At 38.7% G+C, this 17,870-nt stretch overlaps 3 protein-coding genes across 3 annotated transcripts in view; 2 read left to right on the top strand and 1 right to left on the bottom strand.

The window, feature by feature from the left end:
• The window catches only part of LOC134789596 (ABC transporter A family member 4-like), a gene marked incomplete at its 5' end in the record, with an annotated part of 65,525 nt that extends 58,061 nt beyond the window's left edge, over positions 1 to 7,464 (bottom strand). The window contains 4 exons of the mRNA XM_063760166.1: positions 3,753 to 3,935; positions 4,486 to 4,680; positions 6,971 to 7,110; positions 7,305 to 7,464. Of these exons, the coding sequence (XP_063616236.1) occupies positions 3,753 to 3,935; positions 4,486 to 4,680; positions 6,971 to 7,110; positions 7,305 to 7,464 (678 nt within the window). The remainder of the gene's footprint in view (positions 1 to 3,752; positions 3,936 to 4,485; positions 4,681 to 6,970; positions 7,111 to 7,304) is intronic.
• A 2,945-nt stretch (positions 7,465 to 10,409) lies between these two features.
• On the top strand, positions 10,410 to 11,886 carry LOC134790214 (keratin, type I cytoskeletal 10-like). The gene is made up of 2 exons (XM_063761049.1): positions 10,410 to 10,579; positions 11,546 to 11,886. Exons 1-2 carry the CDS (start codon positions 10,519 to 10,521, stop codon positions 11,827 to 11,829), a joined length of 345 nt encoding a protein of 114 aa, XP_063617119.1. The 5' UTR covers positions 10,410 to 10,518; the 3' UTR covers positions 11,830 to 11,886.
• A 4,036-nt stretch (positions 11,887 to 15,922) lies between these two features.
• On the top strand, positions 15,923 to 17,870 carry LOC134789552 (uncharacterized). The gene is made up of 2 exons (XM_063760125.1): positions 15,923 to 16,137; positions 16,719 to 17,870. Exons 1-2 carry the CDS (start codon positions 16,065 to 16,067, stop codon positions 17,822 to 17,824), a joined length of 1,179 nt encoding a protein of 392 aa, XP_063616195.1. The 5' UTR covers positions 15,923 to 16,064; the 3' UTR covers positions 17,825 to 17,870.

Below are 17,870 nucleotides of genomic sequence, written 5' to 3'. Positions count from 1 at the left end.
TTTAAGCGGCCAGTACCTATCGGTTGGCAAGCAAAGAATATAATACTTGGCAAGTAAAAACGTTGATAAGCAAAAAGGATAATAACTTGTACTATCCTAGCAAAAATAATAGATAGTATAGAGGGGTCCTGTCATTGTAAATTTTGTAGTCACTGTAAATTTACTGCCATCTATCGACACACGACTAAAACTCAAAATGAAAACGTATAAAGTTATCAACAAATGTATATATATGGATAAATGATTTTATTATTTTTATATCATTTTGATCCATGTTCATTCACTGATATCTATGTGTTAAAATTGTTAAATATGAAACGGTGTCGTCACGCCATCTAGCCGAGGATAGGCTAAAGGTGTGTGCGGCATCTATTCGAGAATGACTTTTACTTGAATTCCGAGGCACGTTTTTTCCTTAGACTTTATTCGTCTTGTTACATATGTCTTTTATCCTAGTTAGAAATCAAACGTAGATATAATACAATATCCTGGTGTTGCTGTCCATGGGCGGCGGTAATCGTTTACCATCAGCCGATTTATCTGCCCGTTTGCCTCCTATATCATAAAAGAAATATTTTATGTGTGTGTGTGGTGTGTGGTGCGCCGTACCTACATCACCTTGTATTGGCATATATGTGGTTAAAGAAATTTATTTTCTCAAAAAGAATTTTAACATTTCACTTAGATAGAGAAAATACAAGATAAATCATAAAATATGAGTGAGCATGCAGGTATGCAAATATTAACAAATTAAAATACATAACTAATTAAAACTAGACACATGTCATTTACGAGACATTACTCACATTACATATAGAAATAGGTATACGAACGAAGTTGTATAAGTATGTTCTTATAAACATGTGGGTATGTCCAAATTAAAAACAAGTTGCTTATTATTCTCACGAACAACAAAACTGTTGCTAAGTCATTTTATCATTTACACTTTAGCCGCATTGCACTTTAAACTCTAAACACATGCACGTTGAGTTGAGCGACAATATTTTTCTTAAATAGTGCATTATCTTTTGTTCCCATGTGGAATGTTTGCCAGGGCCGGATTTAGATATTATGAATTACGTAGGCCAAAAGTTTTCGTTTGTAAATATTGTAATTCTTGCACTGTTTAATATCTTTAGGTAGGCTGTTGTAAAACTGTGCCCCTTCATAACCTATATTTTTTTTGCCACATTTAGTTCTAGCTGGTTGAAGACAAAGATCGTTAGAATTACGTAGAGGTCGTAAGCCTTTTTGTAATTTAGTTATAAAACTTAATTGTGAGTGGATTTTGTTATCTATTATTTTTCGAATCAGTAAACAGGTATTATTAAAGTACAGTTGGTTAAGATTTAAGATTTTTGTTTCTAAATAAATTTTGCGACTAGAAGTTAAGTAATCATAACTGAAAAGTGTTTTAATTATTTTATTTTGAGCGATTTGAAGATTTTTAAGAGTAGTTTTAGTGGCACTGCCCCATATTTCAACTAGATAGTTTAGATGAGATTTTACTAGTGAATTATAAATTGTGTATCGTACCCTGCGGGGAAGACAGTGTGCCGTATTGTAGAGGCAGGCTCTTAAAGATGTGAGTTTTGATCGGATTTTATTTATGTGTTGTTTCCATGATAGGTCACAGTCCAATATTACGCCAAGATATTTTTCTTCACTAGATTGTTTTAGTTGTGTTTGATTAATTTTTAGTTCTATGTCTTCATTATTTTTTTAATTTTTTGATTTGAATATTATATAACTGGTCTTATATATTGGGTACTTTACTTATTATATCTTATCAAATTGTACGATTAGCTGCGGTTATGTTATGATTTCATTATCATTTTTGCTTCAATTCGTCAACTATTTTATTTGTGATTTGTGAAGTGCTGGAAATAACTTTCTCTATGTCTAACGCAGTGAAAAAATTGTAAGTAATGTATGTTATTACCGTAAATTGTTATAATTAGGTACTTACCTATAGATATCATTTAATTTTTACCTGTTCGTCTTTGGCGAAGAAAAACATCGTCAGGAAACCTTCATATCAGCTAAGAAATTCAAAGATGTGTATGTCCCCAAGTGTCAAGATCCTCTTGTAAGGCTGAGCAGGAGGATGTATTGGTTTGGTTGTGAAGATAAATAATATATAGAACACTAATTAATGTCTTATGGAATTCATCAGATAGCTGTGTTAATTTTATGTTATGACTTTATCTTATCTAGTGTCTTCTGTCTTCTCTACGTATGCATATTTTTTCTGTAAGTATACATGTTTATTTAACCTTCAGTTCAATATACATGTGTTAATATATGTATGTTTTTCTTTTTTGTTACCTGACTTGATTGTTTCACCCGATGGTCTCATCGGAAGATCAGCGCTGGAAGTAGCCAGCACAATGCTGAGATGAGACCATTTCGAGGCACTTTTTCCATTTTCTCTTCTGTGTTCGTGTAATATTAATTATATTTCTATCACATTCATCAGTTGTTGTTTTTAAACCTGAGGTTAGTTATTCTAAAAACCTGTATTTGTAATATTTCTGCATAGATTCCTGCATTTTAACTTCTCCTTTGTTTCATTTTCAGTACTTTGAAGGTATGGCAGGAGGGTCCAAAATCGAAGCTATTATGGTTGTGTGTCACAAAGCTGGCATCTGATGTGAATGATATTGACACAGAGCCTATTACATGTGATGATTTGGCTCTGATAAAAAAGACATTCAAGATTACTAGTTCAGGTCTCCAAATAAATATGAAGATGAAGAGGAACGTAAAAGAAAACAATTCAAAACTTCCTGTGAAGATAACTTGTAAAGAAATAGAAGGACAGTTTTATTGTTCTGACGAATGGTTAGAAGTCCCAATTACAAAAAAAGCGGCTGATTCTTTTGTACCCTGCTATTCATATCATAGTACTCGTGGTTATATATCAGATAATATGCTGACATACATGTTTGAGCTCAACATTGAAGTACAATACAACTGCCAAAACACCTACAGCACCATTGGTAAACAATCAACTCTTTGAAGACGAGGAGTTCACGGATTTTCAACTGCAAGGAACAGACGGCAATGTCCCTATCCACAAAGCAATCCTGCTAGCTCACAGCGATATGGTTAAGACAATGCTACGGGGTGGGAAATGGGAGGAAAACAAAAATAGCTGCATGAAAATAGATGGAGCTACTGTAAAGACCCTTAGTCACCTGAAAGCCTACATGTATTTGGGGGTTCTGCCCGAGGAGGACCTAGAACCGTTGCTGCTGATCGCTTCTTGCTACCTGATGGATAAACTGAGGACTGATTGCATTGCAAAGGTGGCTAGTACAGTGAAACCACAAGATATTGAAAGCCTTATTATATTTGCATGTGAAAACAATATGCCCGATTTAATGTTAGCCATTACTTCAAACCTACGATAATATTGTCACAAGTGCTTATTAAGTCAGAGATTGGGAATTAGTTATCATAACATAATAATAACCGATAAATAATTTCCTTGTTAAAACTGTGATTAATTACTAAGTGCTGGTAAGGTGACAATAATTTTATTGTCCGAGTAAAGCGTAGTTTACGAATGTGACTTTGATGATTTGTTTTAAAATTAATATAAAAAATACTTTCTTAATACGTACCAGTCGTACTAATACTTACTTTTAGTTTACAACAAGCATTTTAAGTTACCTTGTACAGACTCTGCTAAAATTGAATATAGAAACAACATCAAATAATAATTGATCGACCCATAAGGTACCAACCTTGTGCCTCAGTCCCTCCTTGCTTTCCGCAGCCAGAATTTCCTCAGAAACAGCCATCTGGACTGCCAAGAAGCCACTCATTAGGTGTCTGTTGCGCGGAAGCGTACTTGTAACTGTGGAGTTCACTTTAGCCAAGTGCGCTAATTCTGTGGAGCGAATGCTGAACTTCCAGGTATTATTCTCCTAAGACAAATAAGTGAACAACGGTGTTTTAGTGATTGTATCTGGTGCTCCATTACGATACCATGTGCTATAATAAGCACATTATATGTACATTCAAGCGAAAGCCTTAGCTTTTAGAGTCCCAAGATACCTAGCCGCCACCGTACACAGTCGAAGTTTCACTCCATTTTAAAAAGAAGTGCTGAAATAACACGTCGTTTTAAAATGAGAGTGTATCTTCGATTGTTCGGTGGCGGCTAGTATCTTGTGACTCTAAAAGCTAAGGCTTTCGCTTGAATTGTTGACTTTATTTATTTACTTTATTATTTTATAGTGTTTCTTCCTGAGTGTAGCTCTAACATTTAGACTAATTCAATTTATCAGAGTTTGCTCTTTATAAATCAAAAGGCGCTATCATACAACCTCAACTTAATAAATTACTACCTAACGAAAGCTGGCAGCTTTAAGCTGCCGTGGGATTTCTACTCGTATGAAAATATTGACAGATCTGTGCCAAAATCAAGCCAACTATATGCTACTTATTATGTATATAAAGTTCCAGGTTAGGTACCTTTTCTTTCCACACGACCCAAATAATGTGATGTTTCAACACCTGTCCTTTGGACTTTTCATACAATATTTCATTTAGCTCTTGTTCAGTGGAACCAGTCAGAAACTCTGAAATCAAAACGGATTTTCCTTTCAAACTTGTATAGTATACACTACTGAGTGAGTTGTCTCTAATAGTCAAGCCGGTGAGAATGTTCTATAGACGCCCCGCCACTGCTACAGAACCTTATCGTTATGATCATAACAGCGTGTACATTACTTCCGTCTTACCCGCCCGAGAACTGACCCTGCGACCGTGCACACTTAGCTACCGTGCACAGTGCACAATTGCACATTAACCTGCCATAATGAGAAAATAATGTTATCTAGTTAATATTAGTCGCTTTTCGGTGAAGGAAAACATAGTGAGGAAACCGGACTAATCCCAATAAGGCCTAGTTTACCCTCTGGGTTGGAAGGTCAGATGGCAGTCGCTTTCGTAAAAACTAGTGCCTACGTCAATTCTTGGAATTAGTTGCCAAGTGGACCCCAGGCTCCCATGAGCCGTGGCAAAATGTCGGGACAACGCGATGATGATGATCTAGTTAATATAAGTATTAGAAGTATAAAGAAAACTACAGTGCTCCTGATATATGCTACAAATCTTACCTTTATTAAGTTTCTCAGCCACTTTCGCCATGATAGCTTTATAGGGATCCTTGTCGGGTGCATAGCCAAGCTGTATTAAAAACACACAACACAGTCAAAACGTGAAGTTTAGTGGACTTTCATAAATATGTATTTTTTTCTTCACCTTAATCCATTGAAATTAGGTGTAAAAATGTATACATATTTATGAACTCGACTGTACAAGTGTACACGGCACACTACGATTACCTACTCTACCGTCGGATTTCAAAAGGCAGTCTTCTGAGAAGAAAATATAAAAGTATAGGTATACCTGTGTTGGTGGATGATGAAAAGTCACTTTTACCAAAGAAAATGTGTCTTGTCATAAAAAAACTTAAATTATTATTATTATAGTGTACGGACAAGTGGTGGCATTTTGAACAGAGCGGGAATTGGAGTCGCCTAGGTGCATTTTATGATTAAATGAATAACGATTAAATGATTTTTCGAAAACATATTTATTACACTTCTTAATTCTTATTCAAGTAGTGCCAAAGGTTATTTATTTGTTTATTCAAGTATTTGCTGCGATGTTTACCTAATTGCAAATGGCGACTGGGATTAGATTCAAGGGATAGGATTCAAAATCTTCCTCATCGTGCTCACTTAAATTGGTGTCCATGTTGTAAAATGAATGAATTATGGCAACTTGCTCGTGCTGTTTTAAATTATTAGCCTAGCGTATTACAACAACAAATATAGCAAACAGTTGTCTAAATTGACACCATCAAATTATTTGGTCGTATCTACAGTTTATAAAGTTTTTGGCTAGTAATTAATTAAGGTTGTTGTATATGGTTAAAAAGTATATTGATTGAATGTGAGAGAGCATGAGAAATAGATTTTATAAGTAAAGTAAATATCATATAAAATTTGAACTTATTCATTCAATCATAAAAAGTTAGTAGATAATAACGAATCCATTTCCCGCTCTGTTCAAAATGCCACCACTTGTCCGTACACTAATTATTACACAGAGCGATATGTTAACCGTGGGAGTTGTTGAGAAAGAAGAGATTGAGTGAGTCGGTGAATGGATACACGAATAAAACCATTCGGTCAATTATATGGTTGCGTTCAGAAACACCTACTATGTTCTACATCGCAAAAGCAATGATTGGGCGGTTGGGCATATAATACCTACTAGTAATTTATTGTTGTGCTCGCAAATTAAGTTAAGATAGAGTCTGTTCGGAAAGAGAAGATTCATGGCCAGTATGTATTGGGCCCCGTACATTTCACGACTCTTCTCTTTCCGAACAGACTCTAGTATTAATCTGCATAACTCATAACTATGCGGTCTCGTAGTATCGCTGTAAACTACCTCTGTGCCGAGCCCGGAATCAAGTGTCGTCATTAAATCGTCTTGAGCATGACACTAGGCGTCACCTGCGTGATCAAGAACTAAGTGCCGTCATGATAAAATCATACTTAAGCCACCTTAACCCTTTACCACAGGCTGACATTTTAAAAATGACAATCGAATGTCAGTCTTACTCATCGAAAAGAGAACACTTGTTTGAAGTGCCGTATGTGGGAAACATATATCCCCTAGCCTAGTAAAGGGTTAAGCATCGCTTTGGGCGTAGGTAGCAACGCGTAGTCAACACGGCCATTTTGACAACTGTGTACCTACTCATATTATCGTCATTAGAGAAATTCACTACTCGTATTGCACCTGGGGGTATTAATCCCCCAGGAGTACCTATAAGAGTTATTTCATTACGAGCCCGTCTCCCAATAGCCCGATTTCGATTTTATTTTTCGCTCCGAGTTCAGTTCAGTTTAAAAACAAGTAAACTAAGTATAAGAACTACCTGTGTGCCAGCACTGAATGTCGTCATAATGTCGCCGGACGTCAGGGTCGCTTGGGGAGCGTCTTGCAGCGGCGTGAGAAACACCGGCGTCGCCGCGAACACCGCCATGAGGAACGGCGTGGTCAACACGGCCATCCTGTCTGTATATCGTAATAAGAGTAACCTCTGTGTCAGCACTGAATGTCGTCATAATGTCGCTGGACGTCAGGGTCGCTTGGGGAGCGTCCTGCAGCGGCGTGAGGAACACAGGCTTCGCCGCGAACACGGCCACGAGGAACGGCGTGGTCAACCCGGCCATCCTGTCTGTATATCGTTATAAGAGTAACCTCTGTGCCAGCACTGAATGTCGTCATAATGTCGCCGGACGTCAGGGTCGCTTGGGGAGTGTCTTGCAGCGGCGTGAGAAACACAGGCGTCGCCGCGAACACCGCCAAGAGGAACAAGCAGCCCGCGAATACGGTCTGGGATGCTAGTATTGGCCATCGCCTCCTAGAAATATTTTAGCAAAACATATATTGATTCCCGTGCACGGTTAACTTATTTTAGAGTTTTCGCAAGAAGTGTTCCCTTCGTAGTAAGATGACTGTATGCCTGGGTGCAATAAGGAGATATTCTGCTCCTCTTTTATTATAGCTGTTCATTGTTCATTGATCTAATCTAAATCTCATCCTGGCAGCTCTTATCATTATAGGGCCTAGCCAAGATGCCAAACATTTGAAACGGTGATCTCTCTGTATCACTCTTCCTTACTAGTGCGACAGAGATATTAGCGCTTCGTTCGCTACGGCGCAAACGATTGGCACCTTGGCTAGGCGTTGTAACAGGGTTGTAATGCAGACGATTTACAGCAAAAGTTGCTAAGCGGGCGATTTGTTCAAAATGATCTTTACGCGACTTTATTGTTAGGAGAATAAAAGCGTGTCAATGTAATTTTGAACATCACGCCCGCTTAGCAACTTCTGCTGCTGACTGTAGGTATAAAATGTTCTTATGTGTTCTTATTTGCTGTTAGTACTTAATTGTAAGTTCTACATTTCTAAACGCTTCTCTCAGCACCCTGACATTTTTCTGTTCGACCCTAGTATATTTTGTGTCCTTTTTGATGCGCATTCAAAAAGCCCCCTTTTAGTCTGACAATTGTGACGGACGGTCAACTATTACGAACCCCTACAATGTACATAGCCCGACATGCTCTTGGCCCGTTTTTTGGGAAGGGCACTTCATACTTGCTTCATATACAGTATATACACGGTGGCTAAAAAATAACTGCATTCCCGTTGCCAGGGAGGTTTTGGGATTATACTGAGCATCTTTTCTATGGGGCTAACCCCGAAATCGCAAAACACCCATATCACAATCGTATAAGACCGGTTTCGCACTACGTCCGATCCGAATCCGATCCGAACCCGTGAAAATATGGTCCGAAGTAGCCGTAGAACTATTTATATGGTAAGTTACGCACCGCACACGTTGAATGACGGAAAGAAATCGGATGACGGAGATCGGATCTAGTGCGTAACTTACCATAGAAATAGTTCTACGGCTACTACGGACCATATTTTCACGGGTTGGGATCGGATTCTGATCGGACGTAGTGCGAAACCGCTCTAACTGTTATAACAGGGTAAAAAAATTATGATGTTATTTACGCATACGTTCGCTGTAGGTAGCTTTTCCATATTAACAATTTCAAGTGCTTTAGGATTTTGAAACGATAAAGCTTCTTATCTTCCTGAATGTATTCCATTAATGATTATTTGCATTAATTTTAGGTACTTCGATATCGTACAATAATCTGCAAATATGACATTTGTCACTAACCTGACATTGACATACCGATAAACCGTCATGCAGGTTGTTTATAATTTTTTTCAAGTGATTTAATCGATTCAGACAACGGAGTGGTCATTAACAGGCGTTCCCCTCTGTCGAAAATAGGCGGCCAATGGTCAACGAAATGTCAACCACATGTATGGACTGACGTTTATCTGACATGGCTATGTTTACGTTAAGTATACATTTGATGTGCCCCTCCCCCGCAAAAAACGGCAGACTATTTTGTAATGAAAATTATAGACATAGCGTCTCCGTTGGTTATATCCTCTAAGGATTCAGACCTCGGATTCAGATGATTCAGTCTCAAGTTTACATTTACATGTAAACTGAATTTGAAATAGAGTCATCTTGTCAAAGTAAATTATGTAGCCACAGTAAATTTACTGCCATCTTTCGACAGAAGATTAAAACTGTTAGAACGCCATTTGACTTTGATCCTTATTCTTTCACTGATATGTGTTAACTTATTAAATAATAATATTAACGCCATCTACTGGACACTACTCTCGAGTAAATGAGTTTATGGGTATCACCTGCCATTGCACCTTACGGTATGCAAACATTCCTAATGAGGCGGTAGTAAAACCGCTTAACCTCCGTGGGAATGACCTTTGGCTAATAAGTCACTATGTAAACTTTAAGGCTGTTAAACTAAAAGTGCTTCTTAGAATATCCGCATAGTCAGCGGAAATTCTAAAGTCATTGAACGCTTTTCCTCATAGTGATTTGTTGACTATTCTATTTATACCTACATGAATGAAATGTGCAAACAACACACAATAAAACATCTTCTGAACTGGACTTTGCGAAGATCAGTGCCTGGTGGGGCATCAATAGAACTCGATTACCACCGGCTTGCCTATTATAAGATAAGGCAGGTGAGCATCTGAGCATCGAAGATAGTTATATAATGTATTTTGATGTTGTCGAAAATATCATACATAATGTCATGTTTAAGCATCGTTGTTCAACCCCAAGCTCAATAGAAGGATGATAGTAGGTACCTATAGTGTAGGAGAGGAGCTCATCAACTGCCTAAATTAAGGCAAGATTATTTTGGGTTGAAATATTTATCTCAGCCACTCAGATACCAAGTCTGGCAACAGAAGTTGTTAATTTGACGATGTATTTTAAATGAATTCACGGACTACAATTTTATTAGGTATTAAAGTTGTAATACGTGGATGATTTTGACCAATTCACCCGCTTAGCTTCTTCTGCTACTGACATAAAAATATGCAATAATTACACAAATATTTAAATTACTAATATGAACATGGTCAAAACCTTGTGTTATAGAAATGTTGGACTACTATTTTAAGTCGTTTAAGGTTTTGTTTGGAACTAATGAATGAGCTCGAATATCAAAACAAGAACCGAAATACCGATTGGTCATTCCAAAAATGGTAAATGGTATCCGAGCGTTAGTGGTCAATCAACGATGAAAAACCAATATTTGAACAAGAACCGCGATGAAAATATCACGTAGCCAGAAGGTAATCCCCCATTTGACTACTACCTACATAAACAAACTACAATCAACCCAGCGACTTTATACTTTATGTTAGTTACTTTTAAGGTCGAAAATATTTCGAGACTTCGTGATGTACACGGAATTGGTGCTAAAATTCGTATTTATCATGTCAGTGGGAATCAGTTAGTATATATGGCATTATGTTTAGGAATTAAGCCAGTGATTGAACACCTTAGCAATGGCTCGAGTGGCAGTGATTTGTGTGGCTTTACTGGTCTGTTTGGCTGGAGTATATTCAGGTAAGTTCCCGATACAAATTACTGTAATATGTAAGAGTATGTGATTAACAATCAACTACAGCGAAACTGAATGCTGTTTCAAGCATACACACTTGATGGTCAATATACAAGGATCACTAGAACATTACCTTCTAATATAATATATATACTGGAAGAGATCCCTCAAAGGGATAAGTTCGCCTTTGTACTTCTTACTAATTGTATGTTATTTTTAATATGTCTTTTTGTACAATAAAGAGTTTACTACTACTACTACTACTACTACTACTACTACTAATATAAGTATAATAATACATAGGCAAATACACATTGAAAAATGTAGGTTAGAAAATTGGTTTCAATCGATGTGTGGAAGGGCGGCACCGTCGTCGAACCCGAGCCACCTGACAGTGGACTTAAAGCGGTGGCGTGTGCCTCTGATGCACATGCTGGTGGTGCGTATACCGGCGATACTGATCCTGCATCCCAGCAGGATCACTAGAACTGTGTCGTACCTATGCATAATTATTAGACCGTAGTTTGACATCTGATCGTTGTATAATGGTGCTCCTCTAGGGTTAAAGAAACGCGATGTTGCCAGGCTGAAAGGTGGTACCGATTCCACCACCAGCCCATAAGAATGTACATGTACCTTTCTGAAAGTGATTACATCGATCAATATGTCGACAGGAGATTTTAACGTTTTTAACGTACTTTATTTCAACTATAGGTGTAGTTTTAGTCTGTGATAGGTAGTGTGTGATTTTTAGGTAAGGGTAATAATTTTAGGACAATATCAAATTAATCGAAATTTAGAATCGAAACATTTATTCCTTTTTATTTTAAGATTGGTCAGTAAAAGTTTTTAAGCATGCCCTACGTATCTACCTTTTAGAAAATGGTTCAACGTTAGAATAACAATGAAGAAATGAGAATTTTATAATTATATTCCTTCAAACACCACTAACTTAACTCTTTAACTTCCAGCTCCCCAATTCGGCGGATCGTATAGCCAAGCGAACGCCCAGGCCGGCTCATTCGGCGGCGGGCCCTACGGCCCCGGCTTCCAAGGCCCGGTTGGACTCCCCGGACCCCCCGGCTACGGATCCGGCTTCGGCGGCCCGGGCTTCGGCCGAAGATTCGGCAACAGAGGAAGCAGTGGGAGCACTAACATCAGTATATCGAAGAGCATCAGTATCAGCAGAGGCAGCGGCGGTGGGGCACAGTCTAGTGCGCAATCCAGTGCGGGATCCAGTGGGTTTGGGAAATAATAATTGGTAGAAATATTGCCTTTTGATAGAAAATTTATATTAAAGTGTTAAATATTATTGTTGTATTTTTTTTTACCTCTAATGTGTTTCGGCAAAATATCCAGTTACGGTCAGACACTAATTCAAATATGTACTTACACTTACACTCATGGATAAATTTAGAGGAACGTAAAAAAAAGTTTAATCACTTACTAATTTTGAAATTATCTTTAGGTGCTGTAATCCAGTAATTAAACCTTTTTTTGCCTTCCTCTAAATTTATCCATGAGCAGGTATATATCTGGTACAGTCAGCAGCAGAAGTTGCTAAGCGGCCGAGGTATTCAAAATGATCTTGACGCGACTCTATTATTAAGAGAATAAGAGCGCGTCAAGGTAATTTTGAAAACCTCACCCGCTTAGCAACTTCTGCTGCTGACTGTATATATGTACAAACTTTTACATTTATAATATATAGAACTATAAGAAGGGAAGCCGGCAGGCCAGCAAGGGTGTTATAGGTCTACCGATAAACTTTTACTTGATATTGGTATCAGAATCAATTAAAACAATGATTTTCACAAAAATAATTTATTGCAAAAATACAAATGCTGCTTATGTGTTATAATTTTATTAATGATATAATAAACACAATATGTAGAGTTACTTGTGCAACAAGAAAGAATAGTTATTTACGATACAAGTGCGGAAAGGAGGAAATTCGAAACGAGTGGCTATAATACACGACCGAAGGGATTGTTCCGAGTGTTTTAAATCGACACGAGTTGCGAATTACCTATTCGCACGTGTACGATACACGTTTTACAGTACATATATGGCCCTTTAAACCTTTCACATCGCACGATTTCCGCACTAGTGCGGGAAAATAGGACCATATATGTACTGTAAAAGTTATTTCTGGCATGTTTGAATAGCGAGAGACTCAGAAGATACAAGGTAATTATCACTTTGGTATCTTACAACTTCTCACCTTAGCACCCGAAACACGATTTTTATGCCGAAACCGAAACTTCGATCGAATACTAATTTGAACGTTTGTTGCATACCTCAATGACGCAAAACAGCAACAGATTTGAATGAAACCATACGGGACATTTTTATCCCGGGAAACACTCGCTAATGAGTACAGGAATACTAACATGGCGGGTAGGAGGGGGAGGGGTTAGAACAAAGACTTCGAGCAGAAGCTAATGGTTGGTATTTAAACATATAAAAGATAAAACGGATTTCAAAGGAAAGATTGACATAAAAAGAAAAGGAAAGAAAGGATTTCTCATGACAATTCTAGGCCACACAGCTAGGTAGGATATATATATATATATTATTTGGTCTCATCTAATGGCCACTTGATCCATCCCGATAACCCGAGGTTAAGCGGTCAAACCGTTAACCCAAAGTGTCTAAATGTTTAACCGGTTTACCCTGGGTTAGTGGAATCGTGCAAGTGGCGCTTTGATCTTAATAATCAGTTTAACTTTGCTTCAACTCAAGCATATTTTGAGCACAAGTTGATTCAAAATGTTAAGTTGTTAACAAAGAAAACAATTCGTCAAATTTGGAAGACATATGTGTCGTTGAGAAGCTTCCTGAAGTTCATGAGAATTCTTCATCAAAGAGACTTTTGTGATGAAAATATTTGACTAAGACTTAGTAAAGACTTAGCAATGTAAAGTCTATAAGTTTTGAGGAGTGCCTAATGGTTCCCTTTATCAGAATATATCCAGGTCAAATAGATACCTAACTTTTTTTTCAGGGTTCCATACCTCAGCAAAAACGAAACCCTTTTATTATAGGATCACTTTGGTGTCTCTCTGTTCGTCTTTTCTTAGAAACGCGTGGAACCTCTCCTCTCAATCATAAATTAAAAATCCCTACTATCCTTAGAGCGTTTTCACATTGTCCGATCCGATATCGGATGTAGGATCCTAATGTGAAAACGCTTTTAGGAGCAACGAAACAAAATCAAACTTCAAACGCCGACCGGAGACCGATTTAGATTTTAACAACTTATCACGGTTTTGACTTTAATTTGAGACGACCTTAAAAATCTTTCACGCTGATTGGTGCATGCGAAATGGATTGAAAGTCGTGCGTGAGATGCGCGCCAATGACCACGATGATCGTCAAGGTCGTATCAAAACCTGTAAAAAATCGTAACAAGTTGTTAAATCTGGTTATAACCGCGAAAATCGAAGTTCGCAAATTGCGGGCATCTTTCTCTGTCACTTCTTCACGTCTTCGTTCTGTTACATCTTCATTGGAGTAAAAGAAAAAGATCCCCGCAATTTGCGAATTTCGGTTTTCGCGGTAGCTCTGATTTTTTGCAGACGTGTTTATGATGTTGGCCCAATGAATATTACAAGTTTGTGACTTCGAGCGCCGAACGCAACTTTGTCAAATATCGAAAAACCTGCAAAATTTCGGTTTTCTTTTAGATTTGGGCGATTATAACCCTAAAGGACTAGTTTTTGATAGTACCTTCTCAGGACGTTTCCCTTCTCACGACGACGTAGCCCTGAGAAGGCATTATCAAAAACTAGTCCTTTAGGGTTATAATCGCCCAAATCTAAAAGAAAACCGAAATTTTTCGCGGGTTTTTCGATATTTGAAAAAGTTGCGTTCGGCGCTCGAAGTCACAAACTTGTATTATTCATTGGGCCAACATCATAAATAAGTCTGCAAAAAATCAGAACTACCGGATTTGACGCAAAAAAGCCAGGTTACAAAATTCGACAAAGTTACTGGATTAGGAAGTGTAGGTAGAAAATTAGGGAAAAAAAAATACTCGAGCGCGTCAGATATTCAAAGAGGATGTTAAGTGGACCCTACAAATTACTGACGATTTGGAAGTGACGACCCTATTACCTTTGCGTAATGCCAAAATCCTAAAATCTGACAGTTGGATTTATCCGACATTGAAGTTAAACGACTCACATAGTGGAGGTACCTACTCAACAGGATATGTTAATCTGACGTGCTTGAGTAACTCTAATAAAACCGGCAAAAAGTGCGAGTCAGACTCGCCCACCAAGGGTTCCGTACTTTTAGTATTTGTTGTTATTGCGGCAACAGAAATACATCATCTGTGAAAATTTCAACTGTCTAGCTATCACGGTTCGTGAGATACAGCCTGGTGACAGACGGACGGACGGACGGACGGACAGCGGAGTCTTAGTAATAGGGTCCCGTTTTACCCTTTAGGTACGGAACCCTAAAAATCCCCTCTTAGGCTCCCCTACCACATTCAACGGTCTAAGCGTGAAGGGGCAACAGTCAGACATATTATTATTTATTAGGAACTAGTAGGAAATTAGGGATCATGAATGGAACACAAAAAGTAAAAACCGGGCAAGTGCGAGTCGGACTCGCGCACGAAGGGTTCCGTACCATAATGCAAAAAAAAAAAAAAAAAAAAAAGAAAAAAAAAACGGTCACCCATCCAAATACTGACCACTCCCGACGTTGCTTAACTTTGGTCAAAAATCACGTTTGTTGTATGGGAGCCCCATTTAAATCTTTATTTTATTCTGTTTTTAGTATTTGTTGTTATAGCGGCAACAGAAATACATCATCTGTGAAAATTTCAACTGTCTAGCTATCACGGTTCGTGAGATACAGCCTGGTGACAGACGGACGGACGGACGGACGGACGGACGGACAGCGAAGTCTTAGTAATAGGGTCCCGTTTTACCCTTTGGGTACGGAACCCTAAAAACTAGAAGTATTTGATCAGTGTAGGTAATACAAGGGTGTTGCTTTCTATACGTATCAAATGAAGGCCAACGATAGACCTACTAGTTACCAGCTTAACCAGCATGTATGTCCAGCGGATTTTTTTTTATACCAAGTCACATCTTAAGCATATTAATACTGAGTGGTGGTTTTTTTTATGCACACCTTCACCTTCAGATGTAAACGCTATTTTTAATTTATTTAATCTTCATGAGATTCATGGTAAATGCGACAAGATGTTATGTTCCAAAATCCCCCGACGTAATCCCCCACAAATATGACATCATCTAATACAGACTTTTCTATAAATGCACTAAAAGTATGACCACCGTGTGAATTTCCTGATATAATTGTGACTAGCCCAATATTTACATTACTGATTAGCTTCTATACGAGTAGTCGCCTATCGTACTATTCTCAGAAACTGTTTTTCATTGGTTACATATTCTAGTATATATTGGGAGGCTGATAGCTTGATGCTTCAGAACAATTCTGGAGCTAAACATGGCAAAGTCTTGTGTTGTGTTTTTAGCTCTTTCCGCTTTGGCGGTACAAAGCGCTGTATTGAACACAGAAGGTAATTATCAAACATTTTTTGACTTACAATTGTGCGGGGTTGATTATTACCACGCTTATTTAACTGCCCTTACAAAAAATAAAACTCTATTATGTTTCCTTTTCAAGTACCATTGACCGGGGTGACTTTCAAATGCAGGGGCTACTTTAAAATTCAAGTTTTTAAGCCATAATATATATTTAATGCGAGATTTTTTACAGTAGGTGAATATGAATATATAGTAATCTAACTAGTTACAGGAACATTTTCAGTAAATAATGAATAATGGTAATTCTATGGCCGTTTTAAATCTATCAAAGTAACCCCAAATTTTCCAAAGTCACCCCGGTCTACGGTACCGGTTTATATTTAAATTTTGTACTTCAAGTCCTTTTCTGCGGTCTCTAAGCTTTATCTTATATAGTACGAAATTCGTAAAAGCGATAAAAAGCGTTTTACGTCAAAATATCTGCCCGCCTCTACATTTTGATCGTAATTTTGAGGAGAAGTTTACATTTCATTACCACAAAGCCACAAAGCAGACCATCAACGTCTTTTCGTACTTTCTTAAAATTCATTTCTGTTGTTTATTTTATTTTCAGATACACTGCTCAAAAGGGTAGCGCGTTCTCCATGTGACGAATGCGACAGACATCACGGCCCTCCACCCCCGCCGTTCTGGCCACCGCCACCACCACCACGGTTCCACACGCATAACTGGAGCGGCTATGCCCGGGGATCTGACGGTGGACAAGGAGTTTTCAGCGGAGCGGCAGCTTCAGCTGATCTTGGTGCTGATTCTGGCAGTCAGGCTGTTTCGATTGCTTCAGCAAATTCAGCAGCAAATGCAGCAGCTAATGCAGGAGCAACTGCAGGAGCTGCAGGTAGCTACGGGTCCGGAGCAGGAGTTAAAGGTGGTTATGGAGGATCCTCTGGCAACGGCCAAGCTCAAACTAACGGCTTCAATGGAGGAAATGATTTCCAATCTGGTCATTACAAAGAATCTCATTACTCTTACCAAAGTGGTAGCAAATCCGATGGAAATGGAGGATCTAACTTCGCTGGACAGAGGGGAGATATGGGCGGACAAGGACCGCAAACTAACGGGCAAAGCGGGTCTTATGCCAGTTCAGGCGCTGCAAGACAAGGGTTCTCTGGAAACGAGCAACAGCAACAACAATTAGGTAGTGGTTTCCATGGAAATGGAGAAAGCCAATCACAGAGCAACTCATTCTCAAGCCAAGGACAAGGGTTCTCAGGCAACGGTCAACAACAGCATGCTAATCTAGACCAAGGTTTCTCTGGAAATGGTCATCAACAACATCAAGGCAACTCAGGCAACGGGCAGCAACAATCATCCAACTACGTGTCTGGATCTAGCTCTAACGCCCAGAGCGGTGCATCCTCTGGTCAGGGTGGTGCTAAGCATGACGTCGAGTATACAGGAAATCAACAACAAGTGCAATCTAGCTGGCAAAAAGAAGGATACGGTTCTGGGAGTGCCTCAGGGCAAGGTGGTGGGTCCCATGGTGCCTCTGGTTCGAACGGTTTCGGCGAGGGTCAATCGGCCTTAAACGGGGCATTGAACCTGGCTTCCCAGGGTCTTCAGACAGCTGAGGGATGCAGCACTTGTGGAAAGAGCAGTTATGCCCTGAGCAATGCCAAGAGCCACAGCGGTAACGCCATTGCTCTGTCTATTGGTGGTTAAATTATTTTAAATCTGTACCTGACTATCTTTCCTGATTTTATGTTAT

Source organism: Cydia splendana, chromosome 4 (assembly GCF_910591565.1).
Source record: "Cydia splendana chromosome 4, ilCydSple1.2, whole genome shotgun sequence".
NCBI classification, from domain to species: Eukaryota; Metazoa; Arthropoda; class Insecta; order Lepidoptera; family Tortricidae; genus Cydia; species Cydia splendana.
This window is presented reverse-complemented; position numbering and strand designations above follow the sequence as displayed.